At 39.8% G+C, this 23,117-nt stretch overlaps 2 protein-coding genes across 5 annotated transcripts in view; both read left to right on the top strand.

The window, feature by feature from the left end:
- The first annotated feature begins 5,572 nt into the window (after positions 1-5,572).
- LOC127447758 (CASP8 and FADD-like apoptosis regulator) lies at positions 5,573-12,205 on the top strand. Its single transcript, XM_051709806.1, has 10 exons — positions 5,573-5,614; positions 6,201-6,502; positions 6,614-6,719; positions 6,867-7,002; positions 7,273-7,340; positions 7,426-7,477; positions 7,744-7,790; positions 8,255-8,330; positions 10,009-10,519; positions 11,193-12,205. The coding sequence occupies exons 2-10, from the start codon at positions 6,216-6,218 to the stop codon at positions 11,320-11,322; spliced, it is 1,413 nt and encodes a 470-aa protein (XP_051565766.1). The 5' UTR covers positions 5,573-5,614; positions 6,201-6,215; the 3' UTR covers positions 11,323-12,205.
- Positions 12,206-15,552: 3,347 nt separating this feature from the next.
- Positions 15,553-23,117, top strand: part of LOC127447743 (disco-interacting protein 2 homolog A-like) — a 206,306-nt gene continuing 198,741 nt past the window's right edge. For all 4 annotated transcript variants that reach the window (XM_051709775.1, XM_051709776.1, XM_051709777.1 and 1 more), the window contains exon 1: positions 15,553-15,985. In XM_051709775.1, coding sequence (XP_051565735.1) covers positions 15,862-15,985 — 124 coding nt within the window. In that variant the 5' untranslated portion in view covers positions 15,553-15,861. The remainder of the gene's footprint in view (positions 15,986-23,117) is intronic.

A 23,117-nucleotide genomic window follows, 5' to 3' on the forward strand; every position in this document is an offset into this window, starting at 1 on the left:
AGATGAGAAAAGGGGGGTACTTAATAGTGTTTAATGTTGTTATTTTGATATTTAGAACCAATTCAGTTACGCTGGGTTATTGTGGTGAAGAGTTGAGCTTTTTGCTGTGGTTTAGGATGGGTACACAAACATCTTGTTGTATGTTGCTTTACTCAGAAGAGCAATTACTACTTATTTAGCATGCTAATGTATGCTTTTGCTAGCTAAAAGTTAGCATAACCTTATAACATAAATCAGTAATGTGGCACAAATATACGAAACACCTAAAGCTGGCTCCACACTAGCAGACTCAATATGGGTGGGGGTGTAACACTTAGTAAATGTTTTTACTGATCTTGCCCTCCTAGTCACAGAGCCTGTCACATTTACCGATTAAAAACAGAGGGAAGGTGTCACACTTAACGACTGCCTTTGACTTTTCTCAGTGCTTCACTGTCACGGCCCATTTTCACAGCCAATCAACCAGAAGCTTTTGAATTCACAGGTATTTTTCAATATTACTTCAAGAGTCTGCAGCATCTGCTATGTTAGGTTGTTTGTTAAAGACATGTCCTGTTGATAACACACAGCAAAAAATTGCATCCTTTTCACAAATTTTTTGTCACACCGCAAAGAGCTGGGCAACAAACGTGTGTCATTTGGTAGAACGTGAACTTCAAAAGTATATTAAAGCACCATTAACTAAAATAAAACAAAATAACAAACTTGTAAGGTATGCATATTTATACATAATTGTAACGAGTTCAGTGAAATGAGGAAGTGGGAGATGGCGATTCCAACTCAGGAATGTCACTTTATTCAACATAAAATAAAACGCGTTCGCATCAAGCGTAATGGTTAAGCTTAAATTTTACGGACGGCAGCGGCCAACACAAACAGCTTCGGGTGTCTGTTTCTCTCTCCCCTCACACCCCAAGGTCTGGCCTCTTTTATTTACCCATCTCTCACTGCGAACACAGAACCAAGCAATTACCAGCAATTCATCTCAGGTGAGAACCCTTAATGCTCACTCTCTTCCCAGACGAACGCTTGACCATGCCCTCACCACCACATATCCCCACTGCCCGACTCAGACCGGGGGACCGTCTGGAACACCCCCCCCCCACCTTCTGGAGAGGAAGTCCGCGACAGCCATCTGCCTCCCTGGCCTGTGGACCACCTCAAACTTAAATGGGTGATGCAGGCTTTGGCATCCTTCATGCAGTGGAGCCACTGGAGTGGGGTATGGTCTGAACAGAGGGTGAATGCTCGTCCCAACAAATAGTAGCTGAGAGTGTGGACCACCCACTTGATAGCCAAGCACTCCTTGTCTATGGTGCTGTACATAGTCTCTCTCATAGAGAGCTTCCGATTAATGTACAGCACCGGGTGCTCCTCCCCCTCCACCACCTGGGAGAACACCGCACCCAGCCTCCTGTCCGATGTGTCCATCTGCAAAACAAAAGGGAGAGAGAAGTCAGGGGAATGCAGAAGCGGCCCACCACAAAATGCGGCTTTTACCTGCGTGAACACTTGTTGGCACGGCTCCGTTCACTGGACCGGGTCTGGAGCTCCTTTTCTAGTGAAATCAGTCAGCGGGCTGGTGACATTCGACTAATTAGGCACAAACCTTTGATAATAGCCAGCCCCAGGAACTGTCTCACCTCCTTTTTGGTCTTGGGTCTCGGGCAGGTCGCAATTGCTGCAGTTTTATAAATTTGGGGCCACACCTGACCGTGACCCAAGTGGAACCCCAGATACCGTAACTCCACATGCCCAATTCAGGTTTAAATTATTAAATTATTGTTAATTTTGACATGACTGATCCACAGAGCACAAATATATCTATAAGCCCTGAAAACTAAAAGTAACAATGCTCCTGTTCGTTCAACTTTTTCGGGTTTACTGTGAGCCCCGTTTGTCGCAGCGACCTCAGAACGGCACCCAGATGCTGCATGTGCTGCTGCCAATCATTACTGTAAATAATGATGGCATCCAGATAGGCATCAGCATACGCAGCATGCGGTCTGAGGACCCTGTCCATAAGATACTGAAACGTAGCCGGTGCCCCAAACAAACCGAATGGAAGGGTCACAAATTGGTGTAAACCAAACGGTGTGGAGAAGGCTGTTTTCACGGGACATCGGCGTAAAGGGGATCTGTCCATGGATTGAGGTGGTAAATCTGACGTGCCTCGCCCCTATCCTTACGCACCACCTCATAGTCGACTTCCCCAACTCACCGTGTGACCTCAAAAGGCCCTTGCCACTTTGCGAGTAACTTTGAGCTCGATGTGAGCAGCAATACAAGTACTTTTATCTCCCTTTGCAAATTCCCGTAGCCGAGCTCCCCTGTTATACAGCTGGGACTGACATTCTTGCACCTGTAGCAAATTCTCCTGTGATAGTCGCCCCAGTGTGTGACGTTTTGCTCTCAGGTCAAGAACGTCTTGAATTTAATTTTTGCTCTGTGAAGGTCCTTCCTCCCAATTTTCCTTCATGACGTCTAACACACAATGGGGCTTACACCCATATAACATTTCAAACAGGGAAAACCCCATGGAGGCTTGCGGGGCCTCTCGCACTGCAAATAACAGGGGTTCGAGCCACTTATCCCAGTTCCGAGCATCTTCGTACATGAACTAACGAATCATATTTTTTAAGGTCTGATTAAATAATTCAAGCCGTCCGTTTGTGGATGGTACACTCTTGTCTAAATCAATTTAACCCCCAGTAATTCGTGCAGCTCGAGTAGTGTGCGTGACATAAAAGCAGTGCCCTGATCAGTGAGGATTTCTTTCAGAATCCCCACTCGGGAGATAATTCTGAAGCGTGCCTCCACAACACTACATGCTGAGATGTTGTGCAGAGGCACTGCTTCTGGATATTGCGTTGCGTAATCCACCAGGACTAACGCAAAGCATTGCCCGCATGCTAATGGCCCGACGAGGTCCATGCCAATCCATTCGAAGGGGACCTCAATCAACAGGAGGGGGTGCAATGGTGCTTTTGGAGCGGCCAGTGGATTCACCAGCTGACATTCACGGCATGTTGCACACCACCGGCGAACATCCCTGTGAATGCCTGGCCAATAGAAACGGGCCATGAGACGGCTTAGTGTTTTCCCATGTCCCAAGTGACCTGCCATCGGATTATGATGAGCCGCCTGGAATAAAAGTTCCCGATGGCTCTTTGGTACCAACAAATGGGTTGTATTTTCTTTTGTCAGAGCATCTTGTGTCACTCTATACAACCGATCTTTTACAATTTATAAATATGGATATATGAGTGCGATGCCTGGCTGAAGACGTTGACTATCAATCACTATCACTTGGTCAAGCACGTGCTTCAAGGTTTCATTTCGCGACTGCTCTAGAGGGAAATCCTCAACCGGGAATTCCCTAAGGGCGGGGGCGGATAACCCCTCCCCTTCCCCGGCGCCAGCCTGACGCGGAGCAGACGCAGATGGCCCAGGCCATGCCTCCCCATCCACACACAACCCCTTCAATAATAATCGAAAAGCCGGCCAATTTGTTCCCAAAATTAGTGGATGGGTGAGGCGAGGACTAACCACCGCTTCAACATTATGCTTTTGTCCCCGGAACATTATCGTGACAGCCATTAAAGGATAATCATGAATATCCCCGTGTACACACCTCACACCTCACCCTCACCCGATTATTTGCATCCAATGCCCCGTTTTGAACCAAACAATGATGAATGGAGGTTTGATTACAATCTGAATCCACTAAGGCTTGGCATGTACCCCCCTTAACACTCAACGGTATCTGGTACGTCCCTGCTCGATCGGAGGCAGTCTGTGGAGAGTTGGGGACTCGGATCAAGGCCCCCACTTCCATTACCGGGCACTGATCTCAGACATGACCCGGCTCCCCGCAACTCCAGCAGACTGGAGGTGGCGGGTTCCCTCACTTGGGGTGAAGAGAGGGGAGAGACAGGGTTTGTTGGTGCAGGGAACCCCCAAGAACAGGGAGCCGGTTTCGGGGGAATGTTTCCCCATATCCGGGGAAATGGAACAGGGTGGAAGGAAGGAGGGGGGAGGGAGAGAACCGGGGATAATACAACAGGGTGTGGGGCGCCAGGGCCCCTGGATATGCTGCCAGATGGTCTTCCGCCAGCTGGACCGCCTCGTCCAGCAACACCGGCCGGTGGCACTGGATCCATTCGGCTGTCCCCTTCGGCAGCCGGGAGACTGTTTTGCAAGCTATGGTAGTGTGCGGGATTTTTTTGCTTTTAGTCTTGATAAATATATTTTTCTCTTATTCACCTACCTATAACTTTTCAGGTGTGCGAGGGGCTTTGAATTATCATATAAATGTAGACTACCATATATTTATATAATCAAACGCTGTATGCAAATATAAAGCTTAATTTGACGTTATATAATATAACATAAGAGCCAATTATTAAATGTAAAAGATTTATAGTCATGTTGTGCAAAAATATGGGCAGCTGAAATGTTTATCTTTTAATAGTCTGTCATGATATGAAATATTAGATATCATACAAACATACTTGTTGACTCCAAAGAGCAATAAGCTTCTCATCCAAATGCAGGTTCAGTCGCTTTCGCAAGGTTATTTTTATCTGTCATTAGATGCTTTTGCATTATTTCTGCATTGAAAAGTACCTGTTCTCACAGTCATGGACCTCCCTGTGGTCGCTATAATGTGGTTCTCGCTCTCGGTGGGGCGCGTGGTGAGTTTCCATGGATGCCGCGGTAGTGAAGCCTCCACACGCGCTATGTCTCCGCGGTAACGCGCGCAACAAGCCACGTGATAAAATTCTAGGATTGAGGGTCTCAGACTCGGAGGCAAATGAGATTCGTCCTCCGCCACCCGGATTGAGGCGAGTCACTACGCCACCACTAGGACTTAGAGCGCATTGGGAATTGGGCATTCCAAATTGGGCAAAAAAAAACTTTCCATTATGTTGAAATTACATTAACAAATTTTGACAAAAATTAATGAGCTTAACCAAGATGCGAACATACGTTGATGTATCTTAACTGATTCACGTGGAACCGATGTACCTGATTAAATCATGTAAATTCATAGCATTTCTTTTTTTAGTGTGGTCATGTTTTGATAGTAGCTGCTATATTTTTATTTGAGATGAAATATGACTGGTGAAAGGTAGATAAAAAAAAAAAATTTCTATTCTGGCAATTTTATAGAACCCTTACAGTCTTTATATAACAAAAAATATTGTTAGAGAATAAGGAAGTTTGGGTCAAAATTAGCCATGTTACACCACCTTTGGATTTTTTACAGATTATAGTGCCATTAAACGTAACATAATACAGTATATATTGTAAGAAATGGTGAACAGAGGCAGACAGTACTAAATTTCCGTAATTTATCAACCGCCATACTCTTCAACCAAATGCAGGCACTCGATCAAGAACAATGATAATAAAAGCACTGATATGCACTTTACTCCTCTCTGCTAAAAACTTCTTCAATGTTTCTGCTAATCTAGATGAGACCCCCAATTCACTTTCATTTCCTCTTTCCTCTAAAAGAAACCATTACGTCACGGAGTTCCATTAGGATTCACTCACTGAACGTTACGTATTTTTACCCCTGTTCAAACTAAAGAACAGCTCTGTCGAGGTAAGGTCTGCTTTTTTTTATCGTTTGTTTGCATAATATTTTACTGTAATTTCTGACGTTATGACAGCACATAGCCACATCACATTTAGTGGTCACAAACCTACCCCATATTAACCTTAGTTTAGGCAAATAATACCATATTTATTAGGCTAATACCATAAAGAATTATATTAAACGACATACTCTATAACTATAAAAAATAGTTCCTACAGATAGCCTATTACCCTATTGACTATTGTGACAGAAAGTTTCTGAAAGCTTCTTTTATTATTTGAAGGAGATTTCATTTTAATATCATTATTTTACACTAGTTAATAGTCAAATCATATATATATATATATATATATATATATATATATATATATATATATATATATATATATATATATCAGTGAAGAAAAAGACTAATTTCATATAGGCTATACATAGAAATTCAGTTGTGGAAGTGGTATGATCATCTGGCTCACCAGTTTAGTTTTGACAAGAAAGTATACTGGCATAAACCCCCCTGAATATTTATTTGAGTAACTGAATGGTCTTATTCAAAGTGATGACACATAACAACACTGTTTTTTTCTTACCACAGTCAGTTTGAAACAGAATGTCAGGGCAGCTGTACCACACCATCAGTCAAATCACAGATGAGCTCAGCACTGAAGAATGCAAGCAGATCTCTTACCTGTGTGGGGCTCTTGATATGGACATGTTCTCTGCTGATCCCAGAGGAATGTTACAATCTGTGTTGTGCCAAATGAGGATGGATTATGTGTTCCTCATGGAGCTCGTTCTGAAAATAAAACGCTACGATCTGCTGAGAGGAGTGCTGATGACCAGCAAGAGTACGGTTGAGGGAATGTTAAAACATGGACATGCTGTACCTGAATACAGGTAATATTCCATATAGTTGTTGTTTTTTTCTTTCTTTCTGAATGGTGTATACGTAGGCCTACTATGTGCATGAGAATTGGTCTTTTTTTGCTGTATTCTCTGTTCTTTTAGATTACTGATGGCTGATGTCAGTGAGGAGATGGGCACTGAAGACCTGAAATCATTGACATTCTTACTGAGAGGCACTTTACCGAAACATAAACTGGAAAACGTCCAGGTATGATGTACTCAAAGCTACACTGCATTGTCATTGTATGCTGTAGCATTAAGATTTGTCTACAATAGCCAAACCTGTTCATTAAAAGGGTCTGCCCATAGAAGTATTTACCATCAAAAACATTGACAAAAGTATTCACAATTGTAGAGTTTTCTAGACATTGTGGTGGAGCTGGAGAAGCTCAACCAGCTCTCTAGTGAGAAAATGGACATGATCGAACACTACCTGAGGTCCATTCACAGGGCTGATCTGGCTAAAAAGATCAGCCGTTACCAGCAGAGAGGTGAGATTCACCATCAGTTAAAATTTAAACACTTTTGTTGTTATGGTAGATTTAAACAAATAATACAAATTGTAATTTGCCTGTTAATTGTCTCTTATTGAGTACGTCATTCATAAGGTAACAAAGGATGCATGAGAACAGGACTGTCAAATGACTTCAGTTCCTCTTATTTTACCCTTTTTTCTCTTGCGTCATTGTTAGAAATAAGCTCATGGAAATTTGTGAGGAAATGGAGTAATTCCATTGATTTACATTGAATTGCTTTTACAGGACTAATGACAAACCAAGGAACTTCCCCTCCAGACAGACTGCAACTCGGCAGATGCAGAAATGCATTGGTAAGAGATTTAGCCTCATTGCTTTGTCTAAGATAAAACTTAAAAATGTGTGTTGATTTTCACTTTACACTGTTTTTGTCCTCAGCCGAACAATTCATCAGTTTCCTGCAATGTTAAGCAGGTTCCCAAATTCTGTGGTGAGTACATTCAAAGTGGGCAGAACAAGAAAATACACTAGCGTAAACGTGGACACACCTACGCATTCTGTATTACTACTATTTTCCATATTTTAGAATACTGTTTTTATTGTTAGCTATTATTATGTATAGAGCCTCCCTTTGTCTAAATTAAAGCTCTTGCACAGGTGTGTCCAAACTGATACTGTGTATTCAGTGTAATTATATTGCTCAGTAATAGAGCTGCCTTCATATTACATAAGATACATTTGTTTTTGTTTTCTTAGATAAGATGACCGCTGTGAAGAAAGAAGCACTTAGCTCCTGTTGTCAGGTAATGATTGTGGATTTAAGAGCTAAGTTTTCTGTTATTTCTATATTAATAAACATTACTTATTCTACATTAGAAATAGGTGTACAGAACATACTTGTTCTTCAAATGTGTACTGTATATGTGTTCAACACAAGGAGCATTACACTCAGTTCAGATTTGTTTATTTCAAGTTTCAGTGTGGAAGCAGATGCATACATATGTAATATATAATTTATATACTTTATAAAATTGCTCATCGAGCAGTGTCTCTTTCTGGGACTCAGTTTATTTGGATTGGTTGTCTATTTTTAGACTTAATTACAGTTTAGCATAATGATGCAAAAACAACATGTACTCAATAACATTGTAAATGCATATTATTTGAAATTAGCTTAAGCATTAGAAAGAATGTGATTGATGTTCTGCAATAAGAATGTGGTCAAACTCGGTTTGTGACGTGTTTTGATTTGTACTCTATTGAGCAGAAGGATGAAGAATACAGTATGCAGAGTGATCCCAGAGGAGTGTGTTTAATCATAGACTGTGTCGGCACTGAAGGAGGTGAGAAATCACTGATCTCTATTGCACTCTTTTATATTGTTCAGATAATCAACAGATTTTGTGATTGAAATTGTCTTATACTGTGTTTTGAATTGACTGCTTTGGTACTATTTTTTGCAAGTATGTGATATTTTCAGAACTTTCCAGACAAAACTCCAGATTGATCACACTTTTATTCAATTCATTTATTCAAAACCTCCTATCATGTAAATTATAATTTTTTAAAACAATGTATAATACAAAATATATAAAGTTCAAAATTACAATATTTTAATATTTTTTCTTGGTCTTAGAGTAAAAAATGTCAAAGTAGTGTAGGCTAATCGTTGGGAAACTGTACAATAAAAAAATAAAAAGTCTCATTAAAAAGGCAAAACACATTTCTTATTGGATTCATATTCAACTGTAGGTTATAACAGAATGGCACAATCATAAAACAAAACATGGCAACAAAGAAAAAAATGAAATGACCCCTGTTCAAAAGTCTCCATACCCTTAGTTCTTAATACTGTGTATTGCCCCCTTTAGCATCAATGACAGTGTGCAGTCTTTTGTAATAGTTGTCTATGAGGCCCCAAATTCTTGCAGGTGGTATAGCTGCCCATTCGTCTTGGCAAAATGCCTCCAGGTCATGCAAAGTCTTTGGTCATCTTGCATGAACCACACGTTTGAGATCTCCCCTGAGTGGCTCAATGATATTAAGGTCAGGAGACTGTGATGGCCACTCCAGAACCTTCACCTTTTTCTGCTGTAACCACTGGAGGGTCAACTTGGCCTTGTGCTTAGGGTCATTGTCATGCTGGAAAGTCCAAGAGCGTCCCATGTGCAGCTTTCGTGCAGAAGAATGCAAATTGTCTGCCAGTATTTTCTGATAACATGCTGCATTCATCTTGCCATCAATTTTCACAAGATTCCCCGTGCCTTTAGAGATCACACCCCCCCAAAACATAAGTGAGCCACCACCATGCTTCACAGTGGGGATGGTATTCTTTTCACTATAGGCCTTGTTGACCCCTCTCCAAACATAGCGCTTATGGTTGTGACCATAAAGCTCTATTTTGGTCTCGTCACTCCAAATTACAGTGTGCCAGAAGCTGTGAGGCGTGTCAAGGTATTGTCGGGCATATTGTAACCGGGCTTTTTTGTGGAAATTAATGATAAAGTTGTATACACTCAAATGTATTCAAGTTGCAAGAAAAGTATTTTAAAACCTTTTTTCCTTGATGGTAACACCACTTGACATTTTTAACATCATTAAATCTTTCTTTTGTGTGTGTGTGTGTGTGTGTGTGTGTGTGTGTGTGTGTGTGTGTGTGTGTGGAAAATGCTAAAATTTTTCCCCAAAAAGTTATGAAACCAACATGAACACAAACACTACATTTCTACTAACTTGACCAGTGTTTTAAACTAGTTTTTGAAAAGATTTGTCATTTTTATTCCCTCAGATGACCTTATTTGTCAATGATCCAGATGGCTCTTGGTTTGATATTTTGTCTGATCTACTGATCTAAGTTTAGACATTTTAAAGAGTGACTTAAATGTCCAAAAGAGCCCAGATACCTTTTGGGTCCACTGGATGCTTAAACAGTTTAGTGATTTGTACTATTAGTGCCACTTAGATCTGAAAATAGTAAGCAATAAAACCTCAAACAAATTGTATGCTTTCATGTCCATGCAGACCAGCTGGCGAAAACATTTAAGGGCTTACACTTCCATGTGATCATACACAAGCTGCTGAGTGTCAGAGATGTGCTGTCCACTCTGACGGAAGTGGCCCGACAGCGGGATCACTACAGGGCATGTGTGTTTGTTTGCTGCATTATCAGCCGAAGTCTCTCATCAGACCTGCTGGCCACTGACTCCCACGGCCCAGGATTGAACCTGGACACAGTCAGGCACCTGTTCACCCCAAACTCCTGCCCTGGCCTGGCAGGCAAGCCTAAACTCTTCTTTATCCAGAGCTATGATGTGTCAGTGCCTCAGGGGTATGATGGATGTACAGGGTGTGGAGATCAGGGAGATTTGGAGACAGACGGGACTGTGCTGTTCTGCAGGGCAAGGACTGTCCCAGCTGATGCAGACATTTTCTGGAGTCATTGCTGGACTGGAGGGAAGAAACTGGAGATACCAAACCACCAGTCTGTGTATCTGCAAGCTCTGCGATCCTCCTTAACTGAGGGACAGAAAAGGTTGGTCAACAAAGGCAGACTTTTGGACTTATTTAAATCTTTCCTGTAGTGAATAATACTGTATTTTCTATTGTGTTCTATTCTATTCTATTATATATTTTCAGTCAGCTTTACAATAACGTTGTATTCATTAACATTAGTTAACTACATTCTTAACAGTGAACAATACTTAATCTAAAAAAAAAAAAACATTAAACATGGTTAATGTTAATTTCAACATATACTATTTAATTTCTTTTAATAAAAAGTTGTATTTGTTAACATTAGTTAATGCATTATGAACTAACAAAAAACAGTTGTATTTTCATGAATTAACATTAACCAAGATTAATAAATGCTGTAATAAAATTTGTTCTTGTTATGCATTAACTAATGTTAACAAATACAACTTTATTGTAAAGTGTTACCAATACCAAATGTTTTTTTTTTTTTTTTTTTTTTTTTCAGTTCTAAAACATACTGTTTATTTCCTGTTTTAAAATAGATTTTGAATCCCAAATTTTCAATGTAATCTCAGACTTTTGGACTGCACTGTATTTCAGGATCTCTATGGAATAATAACCAGCTGTGTATGCTCACTATTTCAGAATGAGGGATTAATTTGATCTCTATTGATCTCTCTAGTAAATCCTTCAGTATAACTAATTGCCTATGTTTATTTTTTTCTGTACAGGAGGACTCATTTGGTAGATATACACATGGCAGTGAATCGTGAAGTATATGAGCACAATAAGAAATCTGCAGAATCCTCTTGCTATTTAAATCTGAGACACACTCTGAGGAAAAATGTCTATTTGTCATGATTCTGAACACTTATGTTTAGACATGAGTGGGGTTATACATAAGTAAATGTTGATGTTGATGCCAACTCCAACCATAAGACATGGAATACTTCATATGCCACTGCCTGAACCTTGGATTTAGGATAGACCTCACCAAAATGACCTGCCGGTTGAACTGCAGTTCACCTCACTGATCTCTGCCAGCATCACCTTGGTCTAATGATGGACTACACTCTTATAATGGAATACATCAACTATCAATTAATTGCCAACAAAAGCCTTCATCAGCCAACTAACCAAGGACAATGCATCAATGTGAACTTCTGCAGTTCATCCAGGATGTACTTCAGAGACATTAGTCATTAATCTTACAGTTCATATAAAATCTTTGTTTTAAACACTGACCCTTAACACTTACTTAGTTTAATAATTTTAAACCATGACTTGCACTATACATAAGTAATGTTGGCATTATATTCATGATGTTAGCCAGAGGGGAACTGGCCCCCTCAGTGAGCCTGGTTTCTCCCAAGGTTATTTTTCTCCATTAACCAACATCTTATGGAGTTTTGTGTTCCTTGCCACAGTCGCCTTCACAATACAATTATAATTTAATTATTTAATTTTTATACACAATTTACAATTATATTTAATCAAACTACACAATGATCACTCTAAGACTTTATAAATGTCACAGTTTCAATTTTTGTTAATGCATGATTTTCTGTAAAGCTGCTTTGAAACGATGTGTGTTGTGAAAAGCGCTACAAATAAAGATGACGGCTTAAAGGTATATGTTTATAAAAGAACATGTACAATGTCTAACTTTAAGTAATATCATAATGATGTTAATATGAATTGTATCAATTATAATTTGCATCATGTTATATTGTTTCAATAAATGTTTCTCATACCACATTGTGTTACTGGACTCATTGTTTGGAGTTTCCTAAATCGTCCACATGTCGGCAGTGTTGACTTTCTGACAGTTTGAAACTTTACCAAATACACTGTAAACCCTAATGCTGTCATTACCGGAAAAATCAAGTTGTCTTAATAAAACATTATTTGAAGGGCTGAACTCAAATATATAAGTTCCTTGAACTTAATTTTCTTAAAAATCCAGAGACTTAAGATTTTAAGTGTTAATAACTCAAACTATTGAGTAAAAACAATTGAGGCTATGGGGAATACCCACAATGCCAAATATATCAAATTATATATATATATACACTATATTGCCAAAAGTATTCGCTCACCCATCCAAATAATTGAATTCAGGTGTTCCAATCACTTCCATGGCCACAGGTGTATAAAATGAAGCACCTAAGCATGCAGACTGCTTCTACAAACATTTGTGACAGAATGGGCCGCTCTCAGGAGCTCAGTGAATTCCAGCGTGGTACTGTGATAGGATGCCACCTGTGCAACAAGTCCAGTCGTGAAATTTCCTCGCTACTAAATATTCCACAGTCAACTGTCAGTGGTATTATAACAAAGTGGAAGCGATTGGGAATGACAGCAACTCAGCCACGAAGTGGTAGGCCACGTAAAATGACAGAGCGGGGTCAGCAGATGCTGAGGTGCATAGTGCGCAGAGGTCGCCAACTTTCTGCAAAGTCAATCGTTACAGACCTCCAAAGTTCATGTGGCCTTCAGATCAGCTCAAGAACAGTGCGTAGAGAGCTTCATGGAATGGGTTTCCATGGCCGAGCAGCTGCATCCAAGCCATACATCACCAAGTGCAATGCAAAGTCTCGGATGCAGTGGTGTAAAGCACACCGCCACTGGACTCTAGAGCAGTGGAGACGCATTCTCTGGAGTGACGAATCACGCTTCTCCATCTGGCAATCTGATGGACGAGTCTGGGTTTGGCAGTTGCCAGGAGAACGGTACTTGTCTGACTGCATTGTGCCAACTGTGAAGTTTGGTGGAGGGGGATTATGGTGTGGGGTTGTTTTTCAGGAGCTGGGCTTGGCCCCTTAGTTCCAGTGAAAGGAACTCTGAATGCTTCAGCATACCAAGAGATTTTGGACAATTCCATGCTCCCAACTTTGTGGGAACAGTTTGGGGATGGCCCCTTCCTGTTCCAACATGACTGCGCACCGGTGCACAAAGCAAGGTCCATAAAGACATGGATGAGCGAGTTTGGTGTGGAAGAAGTTGACTGGCCTGCACAGAGTCCTGACCTCAACCCGACAGAGCACCATTGGGATGAATTAGAGCGAAGACTGCGAGCCAGGCCTTCTCGTCCAACATCAGTGTCTGACCTCACAAATGCACTTCTGGAAGAATGGTCAAAAATTCTCATAAACACACTCCTAAACCTTGTGGAAAGCCTTCCCAGAAGAGTTGAAGCTGTTATAGCTGCAAAGGGTGGGCCGACGTCATATTAAACCCTATGGATTAAGAATGGGATGTCACTTAAATTCATATGCGTCTAAAGGCAGATGAGCGAATACTTTTGGCAATATAGTGTATATATATATATATATATATATATATATATATATATATATATATATATATATATGATATTTAAATAACATTTTATAAACACAGTTTTAATTTTATTCTATTATTCAGTGGTAAAAATGAATGGTGTACTTTGCATAGTATTTCAATTACTGTATAACTCCAGAGAATAAGTACGGAGAAAGAAAGTTAAAAACACGCAGACAATTTGAATATTCAGCATCTAGACCCAAGGCTGTAACCATGTCTTGAACATTGGGGGGGACCAAACCATTTTGGGGGTGCGGGTGTTGAGGTCACAAATATAAGTATCTTTTTGGTCCTTTAATATAGTAAAGGCACTGAATGGAATAATTTTCTGAATAAAGGCTTTAAATGCGATAAAGGCCCAAAATTATATAATTTTTGGTTTTAAAAGATACGTTTTTTTTTTTTTTTTTTTAAGTTGACAGTACAAGACTAACACTATGTCTGCACTGCTAGCAATTAGCCTGTTTCAGTCATCTTTTCTTTCTTTTTTGTGCTGTCTCAAAGAAAAGATGAGTATAATTGTAATTCTTTTCATCATTGATGTGTCTGTAAAATGACATGACTGTGTCAGCTGACTAGCAAAAAGAAAATACACAAAATGATTTACTGCCCTCAAGTTGTTCCTCATTGTTTTTTCCTCCCAGTAAAATCTTAAGACAGTCTGTTCTTCAGGAATCCTAACTCTCTCTCTAACGCTCTTTTCCATACAAAAACCACTGCTGTCATGGTCCAAAGAGAAAAAAAAATCATTATAAATATAGCATAAAAGTTGTTGTATGACCCCAGAAATCTTGGAAAATATTGCACAAGTCATTTGGACTGTTATGATGTCTTTATACTGAACCTTCACTAGTTCTTTATAGTATTTGTCCTTTATGAAGCTCGACAGCTCCTGCTCACTATAAACTCTTATTCTATGGAATAGAGCTGTTTAAATTTTCATCATGTTCCAAGGAAAAAGTAACAACATATGGGTTTTGAACAACATAAGGATGAGTAAATAAGTAAGTAAAAGTACATTTTCCATTTTTAGGTGAACTACTCCTTTAACTGGTGGCTCATCCTCAAATAAAAGTCTCTAATAAAAGAAGACTCTTAGGAGATGCTGTAAAAATTTAGAACTAATTAAAGACATAAAGAAATTATTTAGACAATCTCACTGATTTGAAATTATTACTTAATAATATTTGCATTACAAATATATGACACTGTCATAAAACACAATGTAAGACACAAGTCACAGGTCTTATCATGTTCTAGTTTTAATCTGAGGGTGCAAACGCTTTACTTTTTGTTATAGATCATTTTCTAAGACAATATCAAGTGAATTTTCTAAAAAGCTACTTCAGAAGCTTGACAGATAACCAATATGCACACATTGGCTCTTTGTCTCAAGTCTTGACGACTTGTCCCCCTCAATGTATATTGTGGTTACGGCCCTGTCTAGACCTACAGACACTTAATCATCCATGGTATTATCAACTGGGACACTGAAATATAAAATAAATCCATATACAATGATTTTAGATGTAAATGTTTATATCTTATAGTGATATATATGGGTGTTTATCATGTCGTGAGTTCTTCTTTATTGTTATTACTTTTTTATTGGAGTACTTCTCAAATCTCAATCCAAGTGCACGGATGTGTGTGTGTGTGTGTGTGTGTGTGTGTGTGTAGGTGAGTGAGGAATCATTCAGGCGCTGTTCCCGCAGCTGCTCCACTGCAATGGCGATGGCGGCGCAATGAAGAGCGGAGTTGGGCGAGTTTCCCTTTGTTTTACAGATAATTAAAAGGAAACCTTTAGTTATGCACGATGATCCAGCGCTAAATACGGCTTGAACAAGGGTGTGAATCTTGCATTTTAACATTTTATCTCAGGTGGTCGGAGCGGTCGGGCTGTGAAGGCAAACAGCAGCTTATATGCAACCGCCCCGAATACTTCTCACATCTGCATGCCATAAGCGAGCAGCACGCGCGCACCCACCCACCAGCTGATCTGAGCCACAAAAACCTGCTGGCCGGCGTGGACCTGGATCTTCCCGAACCAACATTATGGCAGAACGCAATTCCACCGGATTACTCATGATGATGTTGGAGCCGTCACCGGCGATCGCGATGACTCTCCCGGCGGAGGTGCGCGAGAAGCTGGCGGAGCTCGAGCTGGAGCTCTCCGAGGGTGAGTCGCTGCTTTCCCGCGTGTATGAGTCTGGGAAGCCCTTCCGACTGATGCGGCATGAAGTAAAAATATCAGGGTTGCATCACCAGTGAATAGGGATTGGTACATGTTTCATGCATTTTTGTGACGGTGGGCATGCAAAGGCAAGTCCAGAATTATGTATATACATGACACACACACACACACACCCCTGTCCATATGTGCTCTGAAATATTAGAGCATCCCTGCATGGAGATGATGAAGATGATGACAGGTCGGTGTAATGCAGGAGGTCAGTGCTGTGTCAGCAATGATTTAGAATCACCAACTGATAAACAACTGATAAATACTCTGTCAGTTTTGGCAAACAAGAAGAAAAAAAAAAAACATGTTGCATCCAAATGAATGGTTCTGTTTGAATTTGAAGGTGCTGGATAATGGAAAGGTACTTTTTTATTCATGCAGTTGTGATTTACTAGTAATAGAAAACACACATTAAAGTTGGACTAAATGAGAGTTGGTTACAGAACTGGTTTTGTTTGAAGCTATGTGGTCAGTGTTTATGCTGTTATATGGCTATGTAAATGTCAGACATGAACATCAGCATGCATTTCATGTCATGTGGCAAGTCACATCTAATATTGATCAAACCTGTTTCTTCTCGGATAAGGTAATGTTTGTCACTGAACGACCACTGCCACCTAATTTATCTTTGAACATAACATTGAAATCAGGATACAATAATAGTTAGATTACTGGACAATCATATATCCACTCTAATTATTCTCTCTGTCTGTGAGAGATTTGTGTCAAGTAATGGAAAAATAGTTGGACCCATAAGAGCAACACAATTCTTTTCACCCATGTACACACATTTACATGAATGCATTTGGCAGAGGCTTTTATCCAAAGTAACTTTTCCAGAATGATTTAATGATTTAAATGAAATTCACACAATTGCAGGGGTGTGTTTGTAAAGGATTGTTTTGTCAGAACCAATTATGGGCAGTACTCATCCACATGAATTTTAAGACCTTGGTTTAAAACGTTTTGCTCTATATTGCATATGTTTATTAATTCAGGGCCATCCATAATTATTTGTTCTGCTTAGTGATGCTCTGACCTTTTTGTAGAGTGGTATTGAAGGCTTCTAAGGATTCAGAATATTGTCCTAACCCTTCTTGTCTTTTAGTTTACTCTTACAATAATTGTGCAAGACTCATTCTTATAATCTGTTTCTGTAATGATTGTTTCATAATTGTGGGAATATAGCTACACTTTGCTAAAGTAAGTTAAACATTAGTAGGCTACACATTTTGTTCAAGGCATTTAGAAGAGGTATTCGTTAGAGGTCGTCCGATAGTGGGTTTTGCAAATGGCGATAACTAAAGTGGTGGAAAAGACAGATAACCGATTAATCGGCTGATAGTTTTTAAAACTGATTTAAAGAATGTTAAAAATTTCAGATGCAGTTTATTGTGTAACCAAAATCCCCCAAATAACCATGAAAAATAAAACAATTAAGCACATTTGCATCTCAATTACTCATTACTGTAGTGTATTTGGTCATTTTTCTTGGAGTGTGTTTTTTTTGTGATACTACCATTATTATCAATGAAGATTTTCATACTATAATACTGTGTTTTGTTAATTTATTACAGTAAAAATGTTCTATGTAATGAAATATGTGCCAATGTGTCTTGAACTTGAATTTTAGGACTTGAATTTGAACATGTTTACTTAAAATTGAATTTGCAGTTTTGAACTTGAATTACATCAAACTTGAAATTCAAATGTATGTGGCACGAATTCAGATTGTTAAATTCAACACTGATTCAGGTTTTATGTTCAGATTTGGGTAAATTTGATCTATTTGGGTAAATATCCGGGGTACTCAGAAAGAGCAATTGAGCCTGTATGTAATCAAACTCCTTTTTTTTTTTCTCCCAATTTGGAATGCCCAATTCCCAATGTGCTTTTAAGTCCTTGTGGTTGTGTAGTGATTTGCCTCAGTCTGGGTGGTGGAGGACGAATCCCAGTTGCCTCTGTGTCTGAGACCATCAACCCGTGCATCTTATCACGTGGCTTGTTGAGCGTGTTGTCACGGAGACATAGTGTGTGTGGAGGCTTCACGCCATCCACTGCGGCAACCATGCTCAACTCACCACACCCCCACCAAGAACGAACCACATTATAGTGTCCACGAGGAGTTTACTCCATGTGACTCTACCCTCCCTAGCAACCGGGCCAATTTGGTTGCTTAGGAGACCTGGCACGCCAGCACGCCCTGGGATTCGAACTAGCGAGCTAGTGAACTCCAGGGGTGGTAGCCAGTGTATTTTACCACTGAGCTACCCAGGCCCCCAAACAAACTCCTTCTTGACCAATCACAAAGCTCAGAGTTCACATTTGGAAGAGGAAGGGTCCACTGTGAAATTGTGCCAACGTGAGATCACTGACATGCACAGAACTGGGGCTACAGGGTCACAAGCCCCTGCCCCTTTCGTTCACAAATCTAAAAGGTGAAGGTGCCCTTTTAAGCAGAGGTACCTTTAAGAGCGCGGAGGTATCTTTACTACAGCAACCCCCCACGCTCAACAACTATTGCCGCACCCCCTGTATGTACAGTATACAGGGGGAGCAAAAAGGAGTGAGTTTAGATTGTTGTACTCCACCTAAATAGTAGATTCTTTAACTCTGTTACTGTAACATTTGAGGAGAGATGAGGCAAGAGAGCAGGATCTAAACACTGCTACTTTCAATGGGGGGAAAAAAATCAAGAACCAAGGCATAGAAACATAAGAACTGAACAAAGCATTACTGCCTAGTATGGACAAGAACTGACAATGAACAGAGGAAAACACAGAGATTAAATACACAAGGAACTAATGAGAAAACAAGGAACACCTGGGACTAATACACATAAGAATCAATGAAACGAACTAAAAAACCCATAATCAAACAAAAGACACGAAGTGAACAATAAACAAACATAGTGACCCCGGTGGTCGCCAGGGTAATCCTTACAGTAACCATCTGCAGTGACAATATTTGACTGAATTTAACACTTATTTTGTTAAATGGCCTACTTTAAATATTGGTGTTTCGCTGACTGGCTTTCAAAGTCTTGATGGCATGCAAGTATTTAAAACATTTTTGTGACCTTTGACTTGCCCAAAACAGATGCATTTGGTACTAACTGTTCTCAACATGGGAACTAAAACTTCATGGATAGAGATGTAACACTGAGATGGTTTCAAGGACACAGATTTACTGTTATTATTACTGAATGATGTTTAGAGATTTCAATGGAGAATCACAATTCAAACTGCAGTTCAGTTCAGGTGGTTAATCTGTGCATGAGAATCCAGCCCTGAGGCTATTTCTTTTTTTCAAGGGGCACAGATTAATTGTTGTAACTCTTGCATCATGATCATGCAGGTAGAAAGATGCTGTGCTGAATGAAATACATTTCACTTGTCGATATGTATGCATGGGTAGATTGCACTGCATTGTTAGCTATGTTTAGACAGTATACATTTGAATGTCTCAAGGGACTTTTTTTGTTCCTGAGTAGATTGTAATAGGCAGAATGTAAATAACTCCAGGCTACTCTAAATCATTCATTTATAGCCAATGGCAGAGGTTTTCAAACTAGGGTCTGGGGGCTGCAAGGTGGTGTTAGGGGGTCTGCAAAAATTTCTGAAAAAAAAAAGTTAAAGTTTACAGAATTTGACATTTTGACAGTTTCATTCTGAGAATCATAAGAAATTTAAAAATTCTGGTTCTGATTCCTCTAAACATTTCAGTTTTCTTAACGGTTCTATTAACGATTCTTTTAGTAGTTTTGGGGAAGAAATATTTGGAAATAAGAAATGCAGTTCTTATTGGATTTACTGCACACAGACTGTTCTAAATAATTAGATCATTTCATGTTTTAACAGAACAGAGGTCTGCAAATAGTGTGGTTAAACAGACTTTTTATGAATGACACGCAGTTCAGTATGTTTTTGATAGACTAAGAATTGAATGAGCTTATAAAAGTCATTTGTTTGATTGTGGTTTTGCACTGTAGATTCAAAAGAAGCGACTACAAAAGTCTTTAACTCAGAAATCAGGCTGCAATGGACACAATGTATGTTTTGTGGTATAGATTCAAAAGAAGTGACAAAAAAGCTTATAGTTTGGGAATCGGGCTACAATGCTCCCAATCTTTATACATGAAAATATATAGCTGCCTATATAATTTAGCAAGGGGGTCAATTGCAAGGCTATCGTCATATTTGGGAGTGCTTTAAATCAAAAAGCCTTTGGGATAAAAGTTTGAGAAGATGATTTCTCAGCACACCCATTTCGGTGATATCTGTCAGGTAGTAGATGCATTTCATGTGTGGTATTCCAAAAAATCCATTTATAGCACCTTTAAGTCATAATTGAGTAGTTAGTTAGACTTGGAGAAGTACTGATTGTTCTTAGATTCTCGTGACCCAAGGTTTAATGGAAGCTTGCACCTTAAGCTGGAAAGTTAGATTACGTGCTCTGGTGTTCTCTAAGGGTTTTAATGGGAAAGGAGTGGGTTGTGAGGGTCTGACCAGGGAGCCATGCAGACACGCGGAGCTTTTGACCTTGATATGGATCAGTGGTGGTGAGATGGGGTGTAAATGAGCACAAGAAGACAAATAGTGTAGTCTACATTAGGCTCTACTTTCCCAGATAATTCATTCTCTGTCTCATTTTACATGTTATTGTTGATCAACCTCTTGAAAAAGAGGGTGTTGCCCGGTCTGACAACAGTCATATGTCAAGTCATACTATGAATTTGAAGCAAAACTATATTTTTCAACTTAATAACATAATATCACGGGGTCATGGTTTGTTTGTCGCTAGATGTTCCTCCATATACTTCCATCTCATTTGGTCGGTCAGGCGACTGAAGACTTGAGTTGTTTTTCAGGGTGGGAATTTTCCTGATGTCTATATATACATATATATTACTGTTTGTTATTGCTGGATTAAGTGTTTGTTGCTTTTTACTTGTCCCTGTCCAACAAAGTTGGAGTCAAATGTCTTTATTGTTGGCAAAAGTGTTTGGACCAAGACCAAGTCAAAGTTCACTCTATCCAGCTGTTCTGTTTTATATTCAGTTGTTTTTTTTCCATGACTGTACTGTACATACCAATGAGTAAGCAATGTTGCACACTGGAATTTGGGATTTTGATATGAGATTCTAGACTATTAACTCCTATGAAAGCCTTATGCATTTCTGGCCTGGGATGGGTCTCAATAAAGATTTTTTTTTATTTTTTTTATTTTTTATTTTTTTTAAATTTTTAATTTGGAATGCCCAATTCCCAATGTGCTTTTAAGTCCTTGTGGTTGTGTAGTGATTTGCCTCAGTCCAGGTGGTGGAGGACAAATCCCAGTTGCCTCCGCGTCTGAGACAGTCAACCCATGCGTCTTATCATGTGGCTTGTTGAACACGTTGCCACGGAGACATAGCACGTGTGGAGGCTTCACGCCATCCACCGCGGCAACCACGCTCAACTCACCACGCACCCCACCGATAACGAACCACATTATAGCGACCACGAGGATTTTACCCCATGTGACTCTACCCTCCCTAGCAACCGGGCCAATTTGGTTGCTTAGGAGACCTGGCTGGAGTCACTCAGCACACCGATCTCCAGGGGTGGTAGCCAGCTTATTTTACCACTGAGCTACCCAGGCCCCCACTATAGGGTTTTTGTATTTGAGGGGGTTTCTGCAGTCTTTTGATGCAGCCTTCATTAGCATTAGGCCAAAAGTAAAGTTTGTCTGGATTTGGAGGTTTTTAAGAGGCTCCCATGAATCAACATCTCCTCAGCAAATGGGGCGGGTTGGAGTCTCAAGAATACAACTTAGTGTAACTTTTGAAATGTGGCATTTTTGGACGGTACCAAAACAACATGATCACACTGGAAGTCGGCATGTTGTTTGAGAGTTCCAGTACCCCAGGATCGGCCACAGTATGCCGACTCACTGACAAGCGGCATCTCCTATCAGACATTTCTGCATCGACTCCAGTGTGTTTACCTGAAGCACGTAGCGTCAGGAGCATGGGAAACCCGGGTTCAATTCCCGCATTGAAACCAGGAAATAATCATGTTTGCAAAATCAGTGATGAGTACGATTTGGATGTTGCATTTTTTCCCTCTAACATAACTTTTTTACTCCACTGATGGTTAGATTTAGGTTTGGCATTTGGGGGGGACAGTTTATAAAATATGCATTGCTCTTCACTGTATTACAGCCTAATAGCTGAAAACAACTCGCTTCACAACTCGCATTTGGCGCCCCTCCGTGGACATTACACCTGGAAAATAAAGCTCGTTTGTACCCATACGCCCTACACCACTTAGCGCTTTGGCCACTGGGGGCAGTGTTTTGCATTTCGGTAAACAGAGACTGATTTTAGCTAAAGAAAAGTAAACCTACTGTTTCTGATGTCACTATGAGATCAGACTGTCCTAAAATGAATTGATTTTCTAGTGCAGCAAAAACATGAAACTCTTGGACAAACCCCATATGTGTAGTATTAATTACATGTTATTTAGAAGAATTCAGTCCCTGTAATTTGATGTCACTCAAAATGTCACTCCATGTCTTTTGGTAAGATTCCTGTGATTATTACCGCATTCCATTCAAAGTCGGAGATGGGATATTCCAACTTGACATCTGTGAAAATGAATTGACAATGGCATACAATTATCTCTGATTATCAAGAAGATCATTTCACATGTTTTAGATACCTGTCTCACCTGACAAACATTGGCTAAACTGATCTTATGATAATTGTATTCATTTCATTTACTTAAAAGTTACGTTTTTCCAATGACTGTGTACATATCCCTGGATGCCACCATATTGGGGTTGAAAAGTTCTGTCTGCGCCAAGTCATGTGGCACTCTGTTGTACATTTCCAAGTAGGAAATTGGAAATTCCGACTTTCGTGTTGAATGGAATTCAATATTAGCACACTGAAAAAATGTTAACCATAAAAATGTCCTTCATGTGTAACACTGGTTTTCTTCAAGTACAAAATATTATTTACATCACTGAATCAATATCAAAGCAAGTTACATTCAGCTGAATTTTGCTTTAATCATTTGAAATG

Source organism: Myxocyprinus asiaticus, chromosome 11, assembly GCF_019703515.2.
Source record: "Myxocyprinus asiaticus isolate MX2 ecotype Aquarium Trade chromosome 11, UBuf_Myxa_2, whole genome shotgun sequence".
Lineage (NCBI taxonomy): Eukaryota > Metazoa > Chordata > Actinopteri > Cypriniformes > Catostomidae > Myxocyprinus > Myxocyprinus asiaticus.